The 26,475-nt window shown below is 33.9% G+C and overlaps 1 protein-coding gene across 3 annotated transcripts in view; it reads right to left on the reverse strand.

Moving 5' to 3' along the window:
• Positions 1–4,564: 4,564 nt before the first annotated feature.
• The window catches only part of LOC118182623 (zinc metalloproteinase-disintegrin-like jararhagin), a 162,261-nt gene continuing 140,350 nt past the window's right edge, over positions 4,565–26,475 (reverse strand). The window contains exons 20-24 of one of the 3 annotated variants that reach the window (XM_085813273.1): positions 14,521–14,593; positions 14,334–14,426; positions 13,687–13,840; positions 7,353–7,461; positions 4,565–4,839 (exon numbers count right to left, since the gene is read on the reverse strand). In XM_085813273.1, coding sequence (XP_085669399.1) covers positions 4,830–4,839; positions 7,353–7,461; positions 13,687–13,840; positions 14,334–14,426; positions 14,521–14,593 — 439 coding nt within the window. In that variant the 3' untranslated portion in view covers positions 4,565–4,829. Of the gene's footprint in view, positions 4,840–7,352; positions 7,462–13,686; positions 13,841–14,333; positions 14,427–14,520; positions 14,594–26,475 lie in introns of those variants that run through there. The other 2 variants (XM_085813272.1, XR_015040256.1) reach the window with 2 other exon arrangements.

The following is a 26,475-nucleotide window of genomic DNA, read 5'->3' on the forward strand; positions in this document are numbered from 1 at the left end:
CAGCTGATTAAAGGATCTCTCACACTCCTCAGTCCACACGAATTTTTGTTTACTTTCTGTTAATTTATGCAGAGGCCTTGTAATGCTGGAGAATGCCTTCACGAATCTTCTGTAATACGTACAGATTCCCAGGAAGCTCCGTAGTTGGTTACAGCCGAAAACATCGCGGACGAAAACGTCGCGGAGAAAACAACGCAAGGCAAAAACGTCGTGCTACAAAACATCGTGGGACAAAACATCGCAGCTCTAAAACATCGTGGTACAAAACATCGTCGTCGAAAATAAAGCGGTTCAAAAACTTCGCAGTTTAAAAATATCGTCGTCGAAAATATCGTGGTAAAAAATAAAGTGTCTACAAATCATCGCATGACGATAACATCGCAGACATGCTTTTTTCAGGTTTTAATGACTGTAAATGGATATTCCCATTATGATTTGTGAGCGCAAGATGTGAAGAAGGATAATTTTTACTTTCACACTTTTTTATAAACTAATAAATTTTTGCTGAGAAAATAAGCATAGAAAATTAAGCATAGAAAATTAATGCAACTTATAGCACTTAATAGAATTTTAAACCGACATAGTTAACTAAAAAGGCCATTAATAAATCATTTTTTATAAAGTTTTTACTGGTAATTTTCATGAAAAGTATAATCTATAAGTTGCATTTAATTTTCTATGCTTAAGTTTCCTTCTTACTTTTTTAAGCAAAAATTTATTAATTAATAAAAAATGTGAAAGTAAAAATTATCCTTCTTCACATCTTGCGCTCACAAATCATTATGGGAATATCCATTTACAATTATTAAAACCTGAAAAAAGCATGTCTGCGATGTTATCGTCATGCGATGATTTGTAAACACTTTATTTTTTGCCATGATATTTTCGACGACGATGTTTTTAAACTGCGAAGTTTATGAACCGCTTTATTTTCGACGACGATGTTTTGTACCACGATGTTTAAGAACTGCGATGTTTTCTCTTTGCGATGCTTTCTTCCACGATGTTTTGTAGCACGACGTTTTTGCCTTGCATTGTTTTCTCCGCGACGTTTTCGTCCGCGATGTTTTTGCCGCGATGTTATCGGCGGACACCCCGTAGTTGATGAATATCCACAGGACGTTCCCAGTCCTTAACTGCCGACACCTTTTCTGGATCTGTGCGGACACCTTCGGCAGAGATGAAGTGCCCGAGATAGGTAACTTCACTGCGGAACAACTTGCATTTCGAAGGACTCAGTTTAAGGTTGGCATCTCTCAATTTCTGGAACACCTTCCTGATATTTTCTAGATGTTCCTCGAAAGTACGACCCACTATAATGATGTCGTCTAGGTAGACCAGACATGATTCGTAAGATAGACCACGAAGCACTGTCTCCATCAGGCGTTCAAATGTTGCAGGGGCGTTACAGAGTCTAAAAGGCATAACTTTAAACTGCCAGAGTCCTTGACCGGTAGTGAACGCAGTTTCCTCTCTATCATCGGGATGAATTTCTTTCTTTCTTTTCTTTTATTTTATTTTCTCCCGTTTTGGCATTCGGCGAGTCACTTTTCAAATTGTTGCCATCAAATATTATCGCCCTGTATTATATTTAAAGAAATTAAATAATGAAGAATCTGCATAAATGTATGTATGTTTCTCGCATTGGGATAAAACAACGGTACCTAGGGCCATCAAATTCTGAGTAATGTAATCCCCTTGCGAATATGGGCATCTAGGGGTCCAAATTTGAAGCTTGGAATTTGTTTTATTATCGATTTATTACCGATTTATTTATTATTATGAGACTATATTACCGAGATGCAGACCCCAAAAAATTGCAAAGCAAATGATTTTTTTTAAGTGTTTTCTTAACTGTTTTATATGAAAAGCAGAAAATTACCTAAATTTAAAATAAATGCAGATCTTAGAGTTGTAGTAAATTACTGAAATATTAAATTAATATTCCTGCTACCAAACACTGGCAAATGAATTCAGCCTGTAAGGATCCTAAGTTTTACTAACGTTTATTTTATTTTAAAACTGTACTGTCACTTCTTATTTTCTACTTCCGGCCAGAATTAAACGCTTTAACTTATTTATGCAAATTGCCTTGCTAACGCTAAGTACTTAAGTTGTGGCTTTTTGCCAAGCAAGAGAGAGGAAGGAATTATTGGAAGCAAGCCGCTTGCCATTGTAGTTTTACAAGTTTTCGCTCTGTTGCTGGTTGCCTTCAAGGCCAGAGGTTTAGTCCTCTTGATAATTGCAAACGTATCGTAGTTTTAGCAGCTCGGCGTACTACATACGGACCTTTGTTAAAAGAAAGGCCAATCTTAATGCTAGGCACTTGCATACTAATTCAAAGTTAGTTTTAATTAGAGTTTTTATATTCTTACGTTCAGACCACAAGTGGTTCGTCTCTGTATTCCGAAGTTCCGGAAATACCTGTAAAGATAGAAAATAAAGGGTTTCGTATACCCTTCCTGCTTGTGTTGTCTATTTCACACCTTCCTGAATATAGTTTGAGTAAGCTCCCTGTTCTTATTCAGGACCATTCATGTTCCCAAAGCAAATCAAGAGGAATACAAGTCCTGATAAGCCATTGAATTATAATTGTGTTCTAAAAAGGCTATTTAAAATTTTCTCATAAAATCAAGCGGTAATTGGTAATTTGGAAAAAAAAAATTGATGAATATTTTACAATTGTGAAGTTTTAGGAGCTGATTTTCAGCATCGAATTATGCAACGTCATGTCTTTATAAAAATTAAAACTTTAAAGTCCTGTTTGGAAAAATATATTTAGCGGAATTTCTGCTTTTTTAGTAAATTTTCAAATTTTGGAGCAATGGTTGAACTTTACAAGCTTACTAGGAGTGGTAGATTCTGATAGTTGGTGAAGGAGACATTTAATAAATATGTTTAGAAGGGATTGATAAAGTTGATTTGTTTGAAACTGTGCCTTAAGATCACAACGTGAATTAAGAGAATATTTGCGCAAATGAAAATTATGAAGTTCAAAATTTTGCCTTAAAGAGCATAGAGGAAGGGATAAGTTGGGCTAATTTAGGTGACTGAAATTATATTTTCTGAATATAGTTGCCTCTCCTTAAGAAGAAAATTAAATTAAATCTTCACGAATGTTAACCTTTATATTGCAGAACTTATCTATCAAAAACATAAGCAAATTGAAATTTCAGATTTAATGGGGGGGGGGGGAGTCTTGATGTTACTGAATAAAGAAACTTCAAAAGATAGTAGTTTGGAAATTAATTAAAACATCACACGTTATTGTTTTTAACAGCAGTTAAGGTAAGAAAAAACAATTAGCATGCGTGCATGCATTTATTTCCTTTATTATATTTATCCTTCTGTAAAATAAGTATTTGAGTTACATTTCATTATGTTGGTTACAGTCTCAAAATCATGAGCTGTCTGTGTATTAGCTTGTATTTCTATAGCCTGTCATAGTACGGGATTTCTCAAGAACTTAACTTCCATAACTATATATTATGGAAAAGTAATTTCTACTTTATTACATTGGATCTTCTAATAATTCATTTTGTTACATATGTAGATACTTTTTCGTTTCGCCGACGCAAATCTCGCCAAGCAGACTTTATTGGCGACAACATACAGTATACACATAAAAAATGTTAACAAATGTTAAGTTCTAAGAATTTTTTATTTTGAAGACATAAACATTTTAATATCGTTTAAAATTTTGTAAAAAGCCAATAAATTTGTAAAAAGACATTAATTTAAGAATTTACTACGCTTTCATGGTTCAACATCCTGATTCGCCGGTTCATATCACCTGACTCCTAGTGATCTCATCTCACGTAAACTACGCTACAAAAATCTAATTCTCCCAGTAATTATCTACATTAATTTCAATTTAAATCTTAATTTCGAATAGAAGTTTAAATGCAAGAATTACTTCAATTCGTACGAAGAGCTTACTCAGAAATTATGCAAAACCGCAGTGCTTTACTTCGCTAGTGCATTATCATTAGAATTGATGAATTTAACCCTTGGCTTTTCTATATTTTCGCCTTCGGGTGAGCGGTGTGATTGCATCCTCATTGACTTAATTACCGCGAATGGCCTTAAGGGCATAAAATTGAACTATATGGGTAAAATTTCTATGTAATTGTATGCCAGTATTGAAAGCAACAATCAATCTGATAAGAAATGGCTGCGATTTGTTTTGAAATGAGAACGTGAAAGGTTACCAGGGAGGATATTCCGTTTGGCATCAGTTGTACCATTACTCACGACTTTATCGCCTGTGCCAGCAAAACGGAAAAGTACCCATATGCACTTTATCAGGTTGGGATTTTCAATTAAACCATTTAAAACTTCTTTATTATATTGGGTCATCTAACGGATTCAGTTAAAAATCATTAAATTAGTTTTACATTTAAAATTTCATTGAAAAACTTGAATATAATATCAAAGATTGTTCTTCTCCTTTTTTATATATAAACTTTGTATCCATACACAGTGTCTGTAAAAACTCTCAGTCTGAGCATTCAGCATTATCTTAGATGAAAAAATTCTTTAAGTGAACCATATTGGTGGAGTTTTGGAATTTCTGAGAATTTAAGCAAAAATTAATTACCAGTACATTAATATTTTTTGGTATTGCTTTTTTTTTTTTATTTTTCTTTTTTTTTTTTTTTTTTTTATTTAAATGCTGATTAAAATTACATGAAATAATGTAGGTGAAGTCCTGTAGATTTTCATCTTTCCTTCTGTTAATAAAATGCCAAATATAAATCCAGAATCCATGATGAAATAGATGAAAAGATGAATATCCTTCTTTTATCATGTGTTGATTCATTTGCTTCTCATAATTTTCTAAAATAAAAAATACAATGATTAAAAAGTTATCTGCAAACTGGATTTAAATATTTAAAAATATTAAAAGTTTAAAACATTTATAATAATGTTAAACACAAGTTTAATATTTTAAGAATATTTTTAATTGAAAATTAAAATTTTTTTTCTTATGCTTGATAAATAAGAAAAAAAAATAATCATGATACTTAAATAATTAAAACGGCATCACAAAAGTGTAACTAAGTGAAAGAAACTTAATTTGACTTTCTCTAAAATTGTGGAAGTAGTAGTTTTTGGTATTTTTCATGCAGTATTCAATGTAATACTGTGTTTTTACATTTAATATTCTACAGTTTGCAGAAAAACGTTTCTATTGAATTATAGAACATTGTGGAATTCCAATAGCTCACACACTTTGGGACCGAGCAATGTGCAAAGCGGAATATTTTGCAGATTATATTTCATGTCTTTCTGAGCCTTGTTTATATTTTTTCGCGTTATAATTTTTACGTATCATCTGGATTGCTTCTACATAAGTAATTATCAAAGTGTACTCTATTTTTAAGAATTAGTTAATCAACAATTTTAGAATACAGAACTAATATATTTTTTAAATCCAGTTATATACAAAGAAAATAATGCTAGTATGAGTAAAGAGATGTAGCAAATAGGAGAAAGGATAAACAAGGAGAGAAAAAAAAAATCACGGATATATATATATATATATATATATATTCTTTTTGTTAAAGGTCACTAAAATATTTTATGTTTTTTAAAAAAGTATATTTACCAGCAAAATTTCTTTCAAAGTAATAAATACTCTGTTTACTGAAATCTCTGCAGTAAGATTCCCCTAAGTTGTATCTCTATGGTAATAGGGTAATATTGTAGGGTTTTTCTTAATTTGCATAACAAATTTATTTTAAGTTTTCCTGTTCTCAACTTCTCAAACTTCCCCTCACATTCTCTCGCCAGGATGTAAAGTGAAGTGCTATTTAAACGTGTGTTTATCTCAGTTTTATTCAGAGCGTGTTTCGCTAGCCTAACGCACGTTTCATTGTTATGTCTCGGTCACGCTAGTAAGCCTCTTGGCCATATTTGTTTAGTATCACGCCGGTTAGATTTCCGTGAGTCCATCGCTTAGGAGTAATTTTGAAGTGCGTTCTTGCACTTGTTTATATTTCAGAATTTGATTTGTATTCTAGTCTACGTTTAGTTATCGCCGCAAGTGAACGGTGTTTTGTAGCGCACGAAGTCCGTGTTTTCTCCTAATTTAATTTGAATTAATAAAGGGTTATTTTGCACCCTTCTTCTGTGCTGGTATTTAATTCACGTCTGTGCGAGAATTCACCAGGTTCATTGTAGAATCTAAGTTAGTGTATGTGGACAACTAGAGATAGATCTTACAATATTACCATAGGTAATATGGTAATCTCGCCATTATGTTCCACGCATGTGTAGTTGGATTACTAACAGTTGTTAATTATCCATAGAATTGAGTTTGGTTCTTTATATGGACTATGACAGAGCACACGAGGCCTATCCACTTCAAGTTAGAGATGCCTTTGTGGAGGACTTTCTGAAATAAACTGACTTGTATCCCAAATCTTTTTCACATTACACATACATTTGTAAAAAAACAAAAACTCCTATGCAGCCCGTACAGTCTACCGGAATTTGAAACTTAGTTATAATACATGATCTTTATAAACCCAGATCGAATTACTACATGCGACCTTGCTTTGTGGTTAGTGCCAGAATTGAAATTTTGGGTTTTATTAGCCCGTTTTTCATTACCATGCTTTCTATTTTTAACGACAGAAAAACCTCTATAAGTGTGGGTTTTCTTTCTTTCTTTCTTTTTTCTTTTTTTTTTTTTTTTTCGCGATCAAGATCACTTATATATTCAAAAATATATAAACATGTTTGCTTCTTTAGAATTTAAACAGAATAACTGCTAGGTGCATTTAAGTTTAAAATCAATATTAAAAAATTGTAGATAAAATAAATTACTCAGTATGTTTACCACATAAAGGCAGAATTAATTTAAAAAATAGCGGAGTTTTAAATCCAAAAGAAGGCATTTACCTAAAATGAAACATTTGCAAAATTCACAATTTGTACTAACTGTAAAACAAGAGCTCCGATCATCGCACAGAACACGCGAAATAATCTTTAATGCTGAAACAAACTCACTTCTCCAATCAAAATGCCCTATAAATAAATCGTATTTCTGTTGAAGATTGTATCGCATATTTATATATGAAAAAATTACTGCTAACATGATAAATTTTCTAAAAACCGAAATTTTGTTTGTTTGCATACAAAATGAGCACAGATTACAGGCATTCGTGGATTATTAAAATTCAGCGCTTAACTATTAAGAGTTATGTATCCTCATAAAAATGTTTGTAATTTCATGCAGTGTTACTAATTATTTCTGTCTACTGGAAACATTATTTTAATATCTAATATGCAATTTATTTTCTTTCATTAACACGAAGTTTATTAAGATTTATAAATATCAATACCTGTAAATAATAAATAGAAACAAGATAAGTAAAAGACTTAGGCCAATAGTTATTGATGCAGCAATAACTATGATGACTAAGTTCGGATGAAGGTTCAATTCATTTCGACCTGTAAAAGAGGATGAGAGAAATTATTAAAAATTGTAATAATGAAATCATGTTTAATTTTATATCATGAAAACAGTAATTTCATTATGTACACATTTTATGACATTTAATATATGTAGTGAATCTTCTCTAAAATGAACGCTTGTGGTTCTGAGCAGTTTTGATTTTTTTTGCTGTGGCGGTTGCTTTAGAAATTAACTATCAATCATGTTCTATAGAGTTATTTTATTATCTTCTTAGAAATGCTAGTCATTTTCAAGGAAGTGTAATAATAATTGCTTACGCTATTAAGTCAGTAACTAAAAAACTTTAAAACCTCGATTCGTTTGTGAAAAAAAAAAGGTTCAACATGAAACTTTGGCTTCAACTTAAGGGCTTCAAACTTGAACCCGAGTCCTTTGCCTACTTTGTAACTAGAGCCGAGGTCTTTAGCATACAGATCGCAATCAGCACATCTGTTAATATATGTACACAACCTGTTCACAAAAGTTTACTCAGGTTTTATATTCGAAACCATTGGTCGTAGACATATTGTAACGATTCTCAGGTTTGATGGAACGTCAGGTTTAAATTAGAGGACTTCCTGTTCTCTTGAGAAAGAACCACGGGGTTCGCTAAATGACTGGAAAGTAATCAACTAAGGAAACTCGTTAAGGACATCCCTACTGTGCGGTTTCCTTGCGACGAAAACGTAAAAGGAAAGGAAGAGGCTTTTGTCCAAAAAAAGTCGTACAAGTTGCAACAAGCGATTCTCTGATCCACATCAAGTGGTAGCTTAGTCTGTTATTACTGGTACTATGCTGATGTTTTACTTATATCTAACTCAGAAATCTTTATTTAAGTTTTAAAATAAATATATAAAAGACCACTGGTCTGATTATTTCCCATCTCGGAGGTACGCTTACGGTACAATATACTTCTAAATACAGAAACATTTTAAATGATGTATATATTCATGTTGCGATATTTTTTTATTTAAAACTTTATAAAAATTATAAAATCTTGCTTTTTATACATTGCTTCAGTCTCTATATTTCTGTTTTGGGAAAATTTTGTGTTGATCATTAAAATAATAATAATAATAATAGTAATAAATAAATAAAATTTTAAAAAAAATGCAAAAATTGTGACTTCCATACCACAAAAATTGACCGAGATATTTGATGTTAAAGCTGCAAATGATATTCAAGAGCCATACACAAACTGAAGACTGAAATGTTCAGATTTATACGAAATTAAAAATAAAATATCAGTTAAGAGAAATGTTTTTCTCGTTAATAGGTTAAAAAACAAGCATTTATGTGTAGATTATTGTAAAAAGTATTTATTAATGAAATATTTTTCAAAATGGCGATCTTATGCGCAGAATCTTAAAGAACTTGTTATTCTAGAAAACACTAGAGTAGTTCCAATATTGGTACACAGCCATTTAATAACATTCTTTTTATTAATTAAAAATAAAACAAATGATCTATTTTAATTATTTTTTCATCATTATTAGATTATTATTATAAAGTAGTAAAACTGCATGCGAATACTAATAACATATTTTTAGCATTTGAAAATATAAATTACTTGTGTGAAAATTCTTTCGACGTGCCAGTGTAACAAATTTTTAAAATAAAATAAAATTTAAATTTAAATTACTAAATCACAAGAGCGTATAATTGAATGCCACTTAAGGGGAAAAAATCAACCTTGAAGTATTCTAATTTATTAACTGATGCTTCAAGGCAAATTCAAAATTGCATCAAAAATCGCAAATTTTGAAATAAAATATCTCACTCATTTTTTTTCATATGGGAGTCAAACTTTATGCATGTTATTTTTTAAAATCAGTTTACAGTTTTCCTAAATATAAGTTTAAGGAGTGGGGAAATATACAAGGTGATTGTATATCAAGGTGATTCTATATTGCTTTTACAAATTAAGAGGGGTGATAGTACCCCTCCAGACAAGCAATAATTCCCATAGAACATAGGGTCGCATTCCACTCTGAGAGGTAGAAAACACGAAAGTAGAGACGCATCGAGGGAGGACAAGGAGACTATCTACCTCCTAAGACTATCAAGAATTAACCATATGCAAATTTGCACTGAGAAGAAGCAATATTTTGCTCTTAGTTGGTACCGGAGAAAGCCAATCAGAGCAAACAGTGTGCTTGAAAAAGACACATCATCGCTTCAAGTATTAGGGCAGGTATCCTAGGTGATTACCTGGCAAGCCCTTACATCGTGCCAGACCGTTTGACCGGCGCAACATTCCGTATCTTCTTCGAACAAGTACTTCCCAGTTTATTACAGGCTGTTCCGCTTCCCATTCAGAGAGACATGTGGTTTATGCACGGGAGCCCCAGGACATTTTCCCGTCACGGTCCGTAACCTTTTGAATGCCACATATCCCGCATGATTGATCGGAGGTGGCGGACCTGTGGCTTGGTCTCCTAGCTCACTGGACCTCAACCCACTGGACTTTTTTCTTCTGGGGGCAGATGAAATCTTTAGTGTACGAGACACCTGTGGACTCAGCTGAAGATCTCATGGCGAGAATCGTCGTTTTCGCGAACAAAATTAACACCACACCAGGAATCTTCGGAAGGATGCGCCAGTCGTTCCTTCCAATGTCAACTGTGCATTTTGAGTACTTTCTGAAAGTTTTTCACTAAACAATAAATCTGACTGCTCAATTTTTGGTCTCGTTCATTCGCTTTCCCAACACTGTTGTAAGCAGGTTGTAATTTTGATATTCCCCTTTTTTGCCTCTCAGTGTGGAATGCGATTCTAAGTTCTATGGTAATTATTGCTCGTCTGGATGGGCATTATCACCTCTCTAAATTTGTAAAAGCAATTTAGAATCACCCTCTATAAAATGTTAGATTTCGTATCTTAAACATTTTTTTAAATTAAAGAATATGAAAGCATGGATATTTGCTTCATTTAACATATTTTTGGAACTGGAAGTATATGTCTATAAGTATATGTTGCAAAAATAAGTACTGGGTAATCACTTTTGTGGAAACTGTGAATAGGGAGAGAAAGCAGCACTTTTCAAACTTTTTACGCTCACCGAATCCTTACAATAATTTTCATGTTTTAGTAAATCTCAGAATAAAATTATTATACATTATTATTTACAGCATGCTATCATTTTTATAAAGTTCTTAGGAAAACATAATGTATTTTTTCCAGAAGATGGTTGAATAAAAAAATAACTGTTTGGTACTTCCAGAGTTGGTAAATTTAATTACCAAATTTTTAATATGCAGATTTAATTGTCACCAGAGAATGCGGTGGCTACTTTAATGAGGAAGTATCTAACTTTTGTGTTAAGCTAAGATATAAAGTTTATTGACGGGTAAAATATTGGTTATACACCATGAATAAGTAAAATTATATTAATGCTATTACCTTAGCCTTTTTGTTTTAATTTGGTGTAATTTCAAATTTTACTTGCCAATAAATAGGCTTGAGTAATCCCGCTAAGAAAATTATGACGTATTAACCCTTTAACTGTCAAGTTATTTTGATGATTTGGGTATAGGAATTGTCAAATTTTTTATTGGAAAAATCAAATGTTTGGTACAAAATAAAATATACTTAAGTAGTTAAAAATTGATATTTTGAAGTACATGGGTAAAATTTTTAAAGTCTTGTAGCTACTGCATATTTGCTTGAGGCGGCTGCCACTCAACATGGTAGTTGTAAAGTTCGCTTCTAGTGGAGCATTTTTTTCTAAAAATGAAAGAAATTAATTATTTTCTAAAAAATAAATAAATGAAAAATATAAATAAATAAAAGTGAATACCTATTAGTAGTTCAGTAATTCAATCTCGTGTGGTACAACTGGAAACACTTTTCCAAGCACAAACCAACTCCACAAACACTGCACCAGAATCATGTTTCCTTCCTTATCTTTTTCCCATTTTTATCCTTTTTTGAACAACTTACTTTGTACTGTCTTGTAGGCTCATGTTTCGCAGGAGTTGGAAGAATATGGGAAATAAAATGTCGTTAAATAAGACGGGCAGGGTTATCTATTGTAGGTGGTCTGCCAACATTCTTTTGTCCAAAAGCTGCATCATCATATTTATGTAAAAACTCTTCTACAACTTGGATTCAAAATTCTAAAAATGTAATACGTTTCCCAACTACATTTTTATAGAGCAAATATGAGTTCCAGAGTACCTTGTCTAGTAAATGTAAAAATATCTTTTTATAATATTTTTTCTGACGTTTTCGGATTGTTGGATGAAAGGATATTTCCTGATCACGGTGATCTGCACCACCCGTAGTTAGACTGTAGCCAGAGACAATTTTCCACTTGAGTATATCTTCATTTTTTTATTTTTAAGGCTGACCATGGAAGTATCATGAATACTGCTCAGCAAACACACATCCTTCATCTTCGGTTGAAGAATCTAAATCATCTATATAACATTTCAAAGAACTGGACGCCATTTTACAACAAAAAGATCCCGTGCACATTGAACTAAAGAATTTATAACCTCTAACCTTTAAAATCTTCAGTAAAGTGCTGTCATCTATTGAATTGAGCGCACATTAACTTTTCCCGAGATACATTCGGGTTAGACAAAGAGATGAAGCCGAAATAAACGTCTCCCGATATATATTCGGGTATAACAATACTATGCACTTAAAAAAAAAAAAAAAAAAAAAAAAAAAATTACCCCGAGTAATACTCGGGCGTGACATTTTCGAACATCAGTGCCGTGCCCGAGATTAAGGTTAAGACATACCTCCATCAAAAAGTTATGTGCTTGCGAACATAGCAATGAAATACTACAGATATTACGGAATAGTGAAATTACAGTCCTAATGCTGTTAGAAAGTAAACGGCATAAAAACTATAGGCAAACCGTAGAGATGGTGAGTTACGTGGAAGATCAAATTGAGAAATATATAACAGCATACAGAATAGAATATAACAGTGTAGGGACAAAAATAAATGTTAGCTAAATATGGCATCTTACCAATGGTTAAAAAATACACGAATTTCATGAGAATAGACCAAAGATTTACCTAATACATATATAAATTTAAAACGAAAATTTAAAATAAAGCCAAATAAGATAAATAATAAAAACCAAAGATTACGGTAAGTACACTAACAATAAAGTAAATTATCGAGAATAAGTTAATCACCTCTACGTAGGGGTTTCTGCTGAGTAAATCTTCGAACACATTGAAAAGGGCAAAGGATTTATTTACGGGTGTAGGAGCTTGTTTTATATCATCTAATTTACCGGTAATTGTTTGTAAGACATCCGAAATAGGAAAAATCAGTAAATATTTTCTTGATGTCCAAGATCCCACGGTAACATTCAGTAATGACAGTAGAAATAGTGTTACTTCTGTTTCACAATTTCTTCATTGAGAAATTTGACCTCTCAGAAAATATAATTTTTTTGTGATCTCTGCACTTTCAGATACCTTGTAGGAGACAGGAATTTCCTGGTTTTGCGTTCTGAAGTCAATTGATTCACCAGGTGGTCTGGAAACAGTTGCCTTTCTATTTTGAAAACATCGCTGCCTAGAATTTAGAAGATTTTTAGGACATTTCGTATAATTTGCCGCATGTTCCCTACCGCAGTTACAACAAGTGGGCTTGGAGATCCATTTAGCTCCACAATTTGAATGGGATACAGAAGTTGCTCTTTTATCTCCTATCAGATGGTATTCGACAAAGAACCCTCACTCATTTACAATGTCTGTAGAGAATTTTGTTAACCTGAAGATAAGGAAATTCTGCTACTGAGTCCAGTGCAAACAAAGAACTCTAAAAACAGTGTCTCACAAGTACAGGAGAGAAGAGGTAAGGAATTTTCTGTCAAATCCGTTTTATTGAAGCATTACATACCTGAAAAATAAAGCAACAATCCAAAATACATTAAATGGATGAACTATGAAATTTTTAATAGGCATAAATAGGATATTCTGGCACTGAAGAATCAGTCATTTGACAATCTGAGTTTAATAAGCGGTAGTTGTTCTGTTGATTTGTGCAGCAGTTTAATAAGCGGCAGTTGTATTTGCTGTGGTTCCTGGAAATCGCAACGCAAAAAGCCGCGTTTACTGAACATATAATTAACTAATTCCTTTATTAGTTCATGTGTAAGAATGGTTAGATAGAAAGGCGACATGTAGTGCATACACTTCTCTGATAGAAGTTATATATTGAATATTTGCATAAAAAACTGAATTTTTACCTTTATAAGAAGGTTTCATATTTGATTCTTGGATTGAATCATAATATTCAGAATCTTCGTTTGTGGTTCTCCATTTATTTTCTTCATCGACTATATTGCATTCTAATCCTTTCCATCCTTCGTCGCAGACGCACGTGTTTATGTTAGTACAAACCTGAAATTAAAACAATATGTAAATTTGCGTGTTAAAAAGAGACCGCGCCCACCAGCGGTGGAGCGGTAAAGTCGCTGAACACTGTAGTTCGGTCCAAGGTTTGAATTTCGGCGAACGGGCTGCACGGACGTTTTCATGGTTTTCCCCATGAATAACGTGTATTACGAGCCAGTTTTCCTTAGAAAGTCCTCCACGAAGGCATCCTTCCCCTCAGGCAGATAGTTCCCGAATGCTTTGCCACACTCAAATTAACATAACCTAAAAAGAGCCCACTTCCTTAAGCAATGTGTATTGAAAGTATTGTAAATTTAACTCACATTGTTAAGAATTTGTCTAAATGTTAGGGATATAAGAAAGCATTTCAAAAAGTAATAGCAAACTGAAAATCATGAAACAGATAAATCAATGGCATATCTGTGTATGATAAATGCTTTTTTTTTGGTGTTGTTGTTCTGTTTTTTAAAGCGCTGCACTTGTTCATAGACATACTTACTCCATGTCCGGAGCACATCAGCTCGGGATCTACCGAAGGACAATTTCCTGATACTATATCCTTGACACTGGTACATGTTTGATTCACACATAGCTAAAAGATAATTAGAAATATCTTACCGTTTGGTTTCATAATCACTTAGAATAAAATACTAATCTAAAATATTCAATAATTATATATCAATTACCTTCCAGTAACCGCATTTTGTCCCGTCTTTCACAAGGTTTCGTTTGAAATCCTTTGACCCGAAAATCCTGACTCTGGAAAACACGTAATGCAAAATTCTTGCTTGAGATAATTACATCTCACAATTACAACATACACATGATATGTTACATAATAAAGCGCTTTGCAAAACATCAAATTTTAATTCTTTATTACCTTTATCCTAATTTTAATTCAGTACGGTTCTCTCATCATTTAATACATACCAAATTTTTCTTATCGAATGAGTAACATGAAACTTTAATAAATAACACTTAAATAAAAATTCATATTTATAATTAATATGTAAAACTTTGTTTCTAACGATTGATATTAAATACCTATTTGATGAGAAAATTTATTGCTATTGATTTTTTTTTTTTCCTTTTTGTGCTATATAAATTAGGTATATATTAAATACTGTCTGCTGTATTATTAGTTTGAGAGGACATTTTATTGCTTAATATAATTAAATTATTCAACTGCATAAAAACATTTTACGCCTTTACACGTGGCATAATGATTATCAAGCTTGAGAACGGGTGTAGTTTCTCATCTGTCGCCCAAGACTTCGGAACTGATTAAAAGTATTTCATGAGCTCGGGAAACCTTCCAAACGACAGATACAGCTGCAAGAAAAGTTGGTGGTGGTCGGGCAAGATAAACAACGGTAACTGATGACCACTATATCGTCCTGCAGGCAAAAAAAGATCGAAACCAGACAGCGGGTAACATCTCTCTGCAGTTTTGCATCACAGTCGGACGACAAGTATCCTAGTTTATTGTGACCAGACGACTTCATAAAGGCGATCTCTTCGTCAGGCATCCTGAACGCTGAATACCATTAACAAAAGCCCATGAGAGGCACCGTTTACTGTGGTGAAGAAAACACGACGAGTAGACAGCTGACCAGTGGAGTCATGTCCTCTTTACTGATGAGAGTCGTTCAGTCTGACAAACGATTTTCGGCTCCAGTTGATATGGAGAGAGATAGAAACAAGTCTTCCTCCTAATACATCAGGGGAAAGAGACTGTTGGGGTGATCCTGACGTGCTTATATAAAGCGGTATTATGATGAACAGACAAATTTTCGGCAAACTTAACGGAGATCTTTATGATAAAGTTATCCGTCACCACATTCATCTTTTCCGTGATGCCATTTGTCCCGACTTTGCTTTTTTATGGATGACAATGCACGACCACACTCGACTCATGCTGTTTTGGAGCGTCTGGAAAACGAAAACATCCACAGAATGGGCTGGTCAGCAAACTTCCTTAATTTAACCCCAGTGAACATGTATTCCAGGGAGACACCTGACGGTACGATCTTACCCTTTGGAGAACACCAGACAAATCTAGTGCTGAGTATCGACAGATAGCGCCAAACAGGCATTGCAGTTAGGAGAGATCATATTCCATACTAAGGTTCTTTGGTTTGTTGTTCTCCCTCTTGGACAGACAGTTTTGGTACTAACGTTATTCTGCTAGTAAAGCCTTTTTTTCTGTTCGTTCAGTATTGTACGCGTTCTATTTGGTTTTTTTTTTTTTTTTTTTTTTTTTTTTCCCGGCTACTATGCTTTTTCCAAATGGTGAAATTGAAGCAATAATCTTCTACTGCGGAACCATTAGCTTGACCGAGAACTTGTAAAGTGAATTTTAATTCATCTCAAAGAATAAAACATTCCTAATCCTTCGGAGATCAAATGAAAGTCTTTCTTTGCCTATTTAAGCCTATTAGCTGTCTTAGTTTATTCCTTTTTTGTCAATGCCAGAGAATGTATTCCTATTGAGACATTTTGTATACCGTAGAAGCAAATAACGAAGGACCATTCTTGTTTATTCTTTCCATGCCCTGTTCAGTTTTTCAGGTAAAGAAAAGCGGTTATTTACTTACTTCTGTAAGTTTGTGGAATAAGAGGAGTTTTGCGCTTGTTTTCTTAAATTTAAAAAAATGCATAATGTAGATATTTATTGGGCTTTTAAAGTGGAAAAGATGAAAAATCAACTGTGCCTTCATAGAGATTCAAATTCGGATCTTTCGCTTATTTTCACTTACATGATCATCATTTGCATAAGATTGCATAAGATGTGATTATTCTTTACAAAAGGTCATTCAAAACTACAATTCTACTTTGCATACTGCCTGTTTAAAAGACTTTTATAAAAAGTTTATAATGAAAAATATTTTAACACTGCCTATGTAAACAACTAGTCAGAATTAGTGAAGTACTATGATACCGCAGAGCAGGATTAACAAAATAAGCTTATGCTTAAGGTATCAAAGATAACGGGATCACACAAAAAGGTTCTTGGAACTCACAGGAAGGGGGCACCACAAATGCTTTTACCATGAAATGTATGGTGTAGCTAAACCAATTTCGAGGGAGAAGAAATTGGAAGGAAACGGGTAAAGAGTGTCCCAAAATTAACGCAAGATTTGAATTTGGCGCTATTTTTGCATTAAGTTATTGGCAACCCTGAAAAAAGAACAGTTTGAAAGCCGAGAGTTTAGGGTTAGTGAAAATGGAGCGTTATATGATAGAACAACATGTCTGCATTATTGAACAATATTTAAAAAATAATGAAATTTTAGCGGCCGCAGTTCGAAAATTTTATACAAAATATGGTAAAAATAGTGTTTTAACCTCGTCAACTGTGAAAAGTTCGTGGAGACTGTATCAGTTGGAGACGCTAAACACACCAGTCGTCCCAAAACAGCCGTTTAAACGTCAATATTGAAGCGGTGCGTGAGAGTGTTGGTGAAATCCCAGGAACATCAATTCGGCGTCGTGGACAAGAATTGCAAATTTCAAGAAGCTCTCTACAGCGTATACTCACAAAAGATCTGTGCTTTCATGCTTACAAAATTCAATTAACACAACAGCTGAAGCCTAATGACCATGAACAGCGAAGAGAGTTCGTGGAATGGATTATTAATCATCAAAAAGTGGATGCTGGTTTTTCGAGCAAAATAATCCTAAGCGATGAAGCCCGTTTTCACCTCGATGGCTTTGTTAATCTCCAAAATTGCCCTCTTTGGGGTTCGGAGAACCCACGTGTGATTAGCGAAAAAATGCACCCCCACCGTGTCACTGTTTGGTGCGGATTTTGAGCAGGAGGCATCATCGGACCATACTTTTTGAGAATGAGGCTGGTCAAGCAGCAACACTTAATGGTGCTCGATATCGCGACATGATAACACAGTTCTTTCTGCCGAAATTGGATGATATTGATGTGGCCAATATGTGGTTTCAACAAGACGGTGCCACATGCCATACAGCCAATGAAACAATTCAATTACTGCATGAGACATTTCCTGATCGTGTAATCTCTCATTTCGGTGATCAGAATTGGCCCCCTAGATCATGTGATTTAACACCATTAGATCTTATGGAATTATTTGAATTTGAAGGTCTATGTCAACAATCCCACAACCACACGTGCATTACAAGAGGCAATTAAACGCTGCATTAACGAAATTCAGCCACAGTTATGCAGAAAGATCATGAAAAATTTCGACGAAAGGGTGCGTATGTGCCAGCAAAGCCGTGGAGGCCATTTGCTCGATGTGTTATTCCATAAATAACCCTATCCTATGTACTTTATGATTTACTTAAAAAATAAATATCTAATGACTAAAAACTCTCTTTTATATTGAATTCAAATCTTGCGTTAATTTTGGGACATCCTTTATTATACTGTATATATATTTTGGGAAAGTAAATGCTTAGGGCCTCTTAAAAGTCTTAATCCGGCTTTGATCGTATGATTATAATTATTACAGATTCGCAATTTAATTATGATATTAGGCTTTTAGCCTTTGAATGCACCAGCATACCAAACTTAGGTGTTATCGACTACGTGTTCTTTTTATCTCTTCTGATTTTACAAGAAGGGTAATGACAGAAGACAGGTGGTTATTAGTGTTTCAACAGTTTGTGAATAATGACGCAACTGGTTTATCGCATATCATCATTCTTGATATCTTATCTGGTTGGATGATGGAACAATATTGCTTAATTGAGGCATTTTCATTGTACAGGGTGGTTATAATTACAGAAAGGGGGGATATTAGCTAAGAGGTAAGGTAGTAATTTCATCGCTGGTCGAATTTCTGTGATTATATGCTCGAATTTAAGCAAATTTTCTAAAATTTCACTAATATCGAATTTTTAATATATTATTTTAACTTTCTATTATAATTGTTAGACTACTTTTTATGTTTAAATAACTTCTATGTTATTTACGTTTATTTATAAGTGAAAATCTCCATTAAATTTCCGCAAAAATACACTGCAAAATAATACTATGTTCCAAAATTCACTAGACGACTGGAACTTAGAGTAATCAAAATCCAATTAGAAAATTAAATTTCAGGTTATTCTGTTGGACTTCTGGAATATGAAGAAAAAACTTTCCTAAAATTACATCAAGTCACCATCCATTGCAATAACTTATCAATGTCAAACCCCAAAGGATCTGTTTTTAAAAACGAGCTCTCTAATGAAGCGTATATGTGCATGTATGGTGTAATGCATAAGACACCGTGTAATTGAACCAGTAATTTTGAAATAAATATTCCAGAATTTTATTGATTTATAAATTTCAGTTGAAAAATGTATGTTATAAATTTTATTTGATTATATATTTGTTATTTGTGTCGTTATTCCTTTTTTGGTTTACGTTCCTCCAACCCCGAAATATTAGTTAAAATCCTCGGCAGTAAATTTCCCTAGAAATGTTTGATGTAAATCTCAAGCAGTGAAATTTCTGCAAATTTTTATTACTTGCCCTTCAATCTTTTTGTTATTTTTCCTGTGATAAAACTGCAGCCTTAATCATGAGGAAGAATTGCAATACACCATATATACATGGAGGTATTTTATAATTTACAGACTGCAGACAATTTCTAATGAATTATGAAAGAGAAGACAGACTATTCCTATTTTATGCGGCGAAGTTACAACGCGAGAGAAAAGGCCCAGGGCCCAACCACAGATAACGAAGCATCAAATTCTGCTCCCGAAATCAATCTCTACCTTTTCACAATTACGAGTGTGCAAAAACTTTGTGGATGATTTTGGCTGCTACTTAGTGTTCTTGCCGTGTTTAAATCTTGCAGATCTCATGGAGCGTGCCATCTGTAATTCGTAGGAACTAATTTTTTCTAGTACTGAGTTGATAATGCGATTTGAGTGGATCGCTGTTCTTAGCTGCTCTACTCGTGACCAGGTTTAGAACTGGAGACCTCATGTTCTGTAAGTTGACGCTTCAACTGATCGGGTCACAGATATATGTGACCAATGATGAAAGATTGAGAGTGATATATTTTCTGCACGGTGACAGTGCGCCGCAGTCGTAAATGTCTTTAATGGCCAGGAAATAGTGTTTTCGTGTCAGGATCCCGTCATAAAGATACCTAGGCCGCTGTTCGAAAAAACAAAACCCTTGTAAAGATGCTCCAGCACAAAAGTACCCTCATCCTTATGAATATCAATATATAGCTTGTCGAAAGTAACTTAAATAACTATATAAAGGTAAGAGCAATTTTATCTTGGGGGCACCGTTACCCAAGAAAGGTTTTAGTTCGCCATTATATTAGCAAAGCAAACTACTATAAATCTACTTACATAGCAGTGCTCCGGCATAAAAGAACTCGCACCTTTATGAAGACGTTTTTATAATGTTGCGTGCGTACAGGTTCGTTACAAAATGAATGCACAAGTTCGATGAAAAATGAACAAAAATTTATTATTATCTCAACAAAAATGCTTAAATTTCCTCAAATTATCATGCAGTATTACAATATCTCACAGTAGTTATCTTCTAACTACTCAAATGTTCAATAGAACGTAATTCAAAACAGCTAAAGAAAGCTAACCCGCGAATTCGCTACAGTCAACAACAGCAGTTTTCTAAACAACAACAAACTAAGTAATTACCACGAACTGAGATGTTTTCCTCCTTTTATAAGATTTTAAAATCACGCGCTAGAATTTTCTAGTACTTTCTCGAAATCAAAAAGAGATATTTATTTATTTAATGCACGCGCTCTTGTATTTTCAAATTTCCGGCTTAGCTTTCTTTTAATATTCGTCACGCGCTGCACTACGCGAGAAATAAAACCATTTAATTTATAATTGAACTAACATTAGCTTTTTAAATACCAAATTCGTAACACTGCCCCCTTCCCAAGGACTGCACGTCCCGGGCAGTACAATCCTTGGACAGGAAGCTAAACTTACAACTGTGGCAAAAATGCATTAATAAGCATTACATTACAATAATAAACAACATGAACAATAAATGCAATAAATAAAACAAATCAAATGCTATGAAATACAAATCAAATACTAATCAAATATTAAATGCAAATCAAATACTAAATACAAATCAAATCAAATACACATTTAAAAACAAAAAGGATCATGGTCTTATACTATTTACAATTATTTACATTACATACTATGGCCATAGTAATGAGCTAACCTGTCGTAAGAGTTCGAAGACTCACGGATCCGAACCACGACGTCATTTAGCCTGTTTAGGACTGTGTGCGGACCATCCCAAGGTGATTGTAAATCAGGCCTGCCTCCTTTTCGTAGAATCGGGTTCCACAACCACACCTTGTCTCCTTTGTTGAATCTACGTCCAGTAGCTGTCGTGTTGTATCTGGTCTTTACTTTCTCCGTCGCCAAGTTGACTCGCTTTCGTGCAGAACGGTGCATCCCCTCAAACCGGGCCTGGACATCTTGGATGTGTTCCTCAGGCGATGAAGGCGCATCCGTAGGGCGACCAAACAGGCGGTCACAAGGCAGACGAAGGTCTCGACCGAAGAGCTTCTGAGATGGAGAATAGCTGGTAGTCTTGCGTTTCTTTTCGACTCTAGCATGATTTCGGCTTCTTCCCGAGCTGGGTCTTTCGGAAATGGCGTCGGAATTTTCAGGTGAGGATCTCTTCTAAGGATGGATAGTCATGTCACCAGATGCTGAAAGCAGTTTGTTGTTTTTGAAGTCTAAGGAAAAATTGTATTTCCTTAAAAAGAACAATCCGAGTATGCATGGATCTGATTTATCCGTCACGTATGCCGTGTGATGGTAGGCGGCACTTCCAAACGTGATGCTCAAGTTTAACTTCCCAGCTATGTCGATCTTATCACCAGACGCAGTCTAAAGAGTAACACAGGATGGCGTCCAAATAAGTTTATCTTAAAACTGTTCAGCTAAATCTTTCCTAATGATGGTAACATTAGCTCCTGTGTCAATGATCATATTGCAAGGAATTCCATCGATATGCCCACTGATGGATAGTCCGTTACAGTTGTCACTCACCGTAGAAATCTTGAATGCTTTAAAACAAGGTTTTTCATTATCTGGCAACCTCCGTTCCTTGATATGGTCATTAATTTGTTTCCTGCGTCGTTGCTCAGAAATGGTCTCAATTTTCGTACCCTGGGGAGTTCTGCAATTCTCTTGTACATGGCCTTCAGCTCCACAATTCCAGCACTTTAGTTTCTTGTCAATCTTTTTCCGTCCCATGGCATTTAATTGTCTGTTTAACCCGCCTCTCTTATTTTCCGTGCTCTGGGGTGTTCTGCAGTTCCTTCGTATGTGGCCTTCAACACCTCAGTTCCAGCACTTTATGGTTGGTTTCTTCTCACCAATATTTCGTCTCAAGGCATTCACTGGTCTTGTCAAAACATCCATTTTATTATCCGTGCCCTGGGGTGTCCTGCAATGCCGTTGTATGTGCCCTTCAATACCACATTTCCAGCACCTTAGAGCCACTTTGTTCTCACTCCTACTCCGTATCAAAGCATTGACTTCTCTAGCTAAATCATCTAAACGAGCCATCAGTTGATCCACTGGCTCGTGGACTCGCACAGCTTTGACTGGGTAGCGACCTATACTAGTTGCTTGCTGGGCTGCCTCCAATTTCACGGCGTACAACAGAGCGCTTTTTACATCTTTTACATCCGCCATTCGCAGAGCTTTCTGTATTTCAGGGTCCCGGATGCCATCGATGAAATATTGCAGCTACAGGATTTTTCTTGTTTCTGTCGGGCACTCCGAAAAGGCGTGATGTGACAGCCTTTCAACATCCGTGGCGAGCTCCTGAAGTGTTTCGGTGAGTTTCTGCTGACGGGATTTTAGTTGAAGCCTGCTGTAGTCTTTTAAACACTTCTCTCCAAAGCGCAGCTCCAATGCGCCGGATAGAGTTTCAAAGTCTAATCTCTGGTTTTCGGGAAGAGTCTGCAGGATATCCGCTGCGTCTGCTCTCAGAGAAGCGGCGAGATGACAGGCTTTAGTTTGGGAATCCCATCCATTCACATCCGCAACGATAGAAAATTGTGTCTTATACACATGCCAGGAGGCCTTCCCATCATATGTAGATAGTTTCAGAACGGAACGAGCAGGCATCGATAAAAATTTAAAACCATCCGAATTGCTCCCTGCCGTCGCTACGAATTTCTTTAAAGTATACACTGCAGAAACTCTGGCGACTGCAGAAACTCTGTCATCAATTTGTTGTTCGATATGTTCTTGGACGACAGATACTTTTTCTTCAATTTGTTGTTCGATTCGATGTTGGACGGCCGAAACTCTTCCTTCGATTCACTGCTGCACAGCAGAAACTTTCTCTTCTATTTTTTTCTTCACAGAAGAAACTCTTTCTTGAATTTCTCCACCTTTATTTTCAACGGCGTCTATTCTGCCTTCCAAAAATCAAATTTGTTTTCTATTATGCAGGTAATTTCTTCCTTAACAGCTTTTATGTCTTCTTTAAAAGTTACTTGACCAGCTTCCAACGTTTCGTGAACGGCTTCCATTTCCTTTTTAACGGATTCTTCCATCTTTTCTGACCAGCTTCTATCTTTTCCTGACTAGATTTCATCTCATCTTTCATTTCTTCTTGTCCCACTTTCATTTCTTGCTGGGCCGTTTTCATTTCCTCTTTAAATGCAGCAAAGGCTGATATCAGCTGTCTTAACTGCTCTTTCATCGCTCTTGTGATTGGCATTCAAATCCCACTTCTGACACCAAACATTGTTGCGTGCGTACGGGTTCGTTACGAAATAAATGCACAAGTTCGATGAAAAACGAACAAAAATTTATTATTATCTCAACAAAAATGCTTAAATTTCCTCAAATTATCATGCAGTATTACAATATCTCACAGTAGTAATCTTTTAACTACTCAAATGTCCAATAGAACGTAATTTAAAACAGCTAAAGAAAGCTAATCCGCGAATTCGCTACAGTCAACAAGAGCAGTTTTCTAAACAACAACAAACTAAGCAACTACTACGAACTGAGATGTTTTCCTCCTTTTATAAGATTTTAAAATCACGCGCTAAAATTTTCTAGTACTTTCTCGAAATCAAAAAGAGATATTTATTTATTTAATGCACGCGCTCTTGTATTTTCAAATTTCCGGCTTAGCTTTCTTTTAATATTCGTCACGCGCTGCACTGCGCGAAAAATAAAACCATTTAATTTATAATTGAACTAACATTAGCTTTTTAAATACCAAATTCGTAACAATAAGTTAGAAATTCATCTGCACAAGACTACGGGCGTTTTTATGAAGGTATCTGTACAGCGCCCTACTTTCAAAAAGATAAACTGCTCAAAAAAAAAAAAAAAATGGGACAGTGCTATAACTCCCGTTCTACTGGGGCGATTCACGAAATTCAAATTGCGTTCTTCATGTCTCGAAAGCGCGACTTAGGATATATATTAGATTTATATATAGCACTATTCTAACATAGAAATTCTGACACAAAATCAGACTTTTTGTGAAATAACATACCAATTTTTTTACATATTTCGATTCTACGACTCAAATTATGCCAAAATACCAAGTTTTGTAAAAATCGTACGAGTAGTTTTTGAAATATTAGCTCTCAAAATTTTAGCTCCTCAATGTTAATTGAATTTGGCAAATATTTATTTACATCTCTTTTTTTATTAAACTTTTTTGATTTTTTCTCTCACATTTCGAAATTTAGGTTCATTCCAAATAAAATTTACCCATTTTTTGTGTTTTATTTTTTAAATTTCTATTTTTAAATAATTTTTATAAATTTTTCGAAAAACATTTTGAATTATAACCTATAAAATTTTTACCATCATCTTAAAGTAGGTATATTTTTAAGCATATCTGCAAAAAATTAGACTTTTTTATTCAAAATTTTCTAAGATATACACAAATTTACATATTTTCGTGTTTTGAAATTTGGCATCTTTTTTTTGAGCGATAATAACGCCAAATGTGGTCTATGGATTTTTGTTACACTGTATTGCCACAGCTATTTTTAACCTTAAATTTCAAGTAAAATTTTACGGAGAATTAATTAAATGACATTTTTTCCCTCAATGATGCGTAATAAATATTTATTAATACTATATGAAAAGCTATTTTTATAAATAAATTTTTTAATATTTTTTTTTATTTCTCTCTATCTTTTTTTTTTTTTTTTTTTTTTTAAATAAGAGTAAATTTTTGTATGAGTAAATTTTTACCTTCGGCGTTTTATCGTCTGCTACTTTACTTCAATTAAATCGAATTGTCTAAAACTGAGAATTTTCGTTTGATGTTTATTTGAATTTTATGTCATTAACTGCACAATTTATTTCTAAACAAACTGATGCTTTTGAAGTGGCTGAAAGAGCGGCTGGTACTATCATCCATATTTTTAAAGCACAGTATATTTTTATAGAAACATAAGATTTAGAATAATCATTTTTATAAAAGTCAAATTATGATATAAATATACAACCCTCTAGAAACTGAATTAATGGAAGTTCAATGGTTATGTAGAAATGATCTGCAGCTACTTAATCACTGGATAAGTCAGCAGATTCCGTGGACAAGTAAGAATAATTATATAAACGACACCCAACATTCTGAATTCAATTAACAACGAGGATACGATGTTTATTAAATGAATTCAAAAAGTTTTAAAACATAAAAAATCAACTCAATTTTTATCCTAAAATGTATTTTTGTGAGTAGCGTATTTTCATTATTCTAATTTAAAATTCTAATAATTCTTAAAATTCTAATTTAGAATGTAATTGTCAAGAACTGATTCCTAATCATCAGTAATATAATAAGTAATTATTACGGTTATTAATAAATCCTTCTTATAAAGTAATTGCAAATATTTCAAAAAACTTTTTGTCTGAATGCAAATATTTTTCTGTGCAAATATTTTTAATTTTATATTAATCAAGATTGCACACGATATTATTTATTTGCACTTCAATTCTTAACGTCAGTTCTAGTAGAAGTTACAAATCAATTATATTTAATTAAGGATTGGATTGGATTATTTAATTATGGCAAAGCACACGAGGGCTATCTGCCTAAAGGGAGGGATGCCTTCGTGGAGGACTTTCTAAGGGAAACTGGCTCGTATACACGTTACACATCGGGAAAACCACGAAAACACCCATGCAACCAGCCTTTTCGCGGGATTCGAACCTCGGACCGAACTACCAGTGATCAGCGTCTTTACCGCTCGGCCTTTTGTGGGCCTTTATGAAATGGAAGGCGATAACTTTATTTAAAATGATTGTCAGAAATACCAAAATGTTTTGAAAAGTTGGATACTTTTTAATATACTTTCAGAATGCTTAAAGAAAAAGAGAAGAAAAATAAATTTTTTCGTAAAATTTAGTTTTTTTTTTTTTTTTCTTTTTAATTTAAAACTTTTCAATGTTATGATATTTGATTCTTGCGATTTCAAAAATAAAATTTGTAACTAAAATATGAATAACATTTTAAGAAACCAAATGTAGGATAAAATTGTGTAAAGCAATGGGGCACAATGATAAAACTGTTTAAAGCAGTGTATATGCAAGTCATCCTAAGTTAAAATGTCGGTTATACATCTCTCTTATTTATATATATCTTTTCTGAACGGAACATT

Source organism: Stegodyphus dumicola, chromosome 3 (assembly GCF_044657685.1).
Source record: "Stegodyphus dumicola isolate Sdum_Otavi_A_Nest chromosome 3, ASM4465768v1".
Lineage (NCBI taxonomy): Eukaryota > Metazoa > Arthropoda > Arachnida > Araneae > Eresidae > Stegodyphus > Stegodyphus dumicola.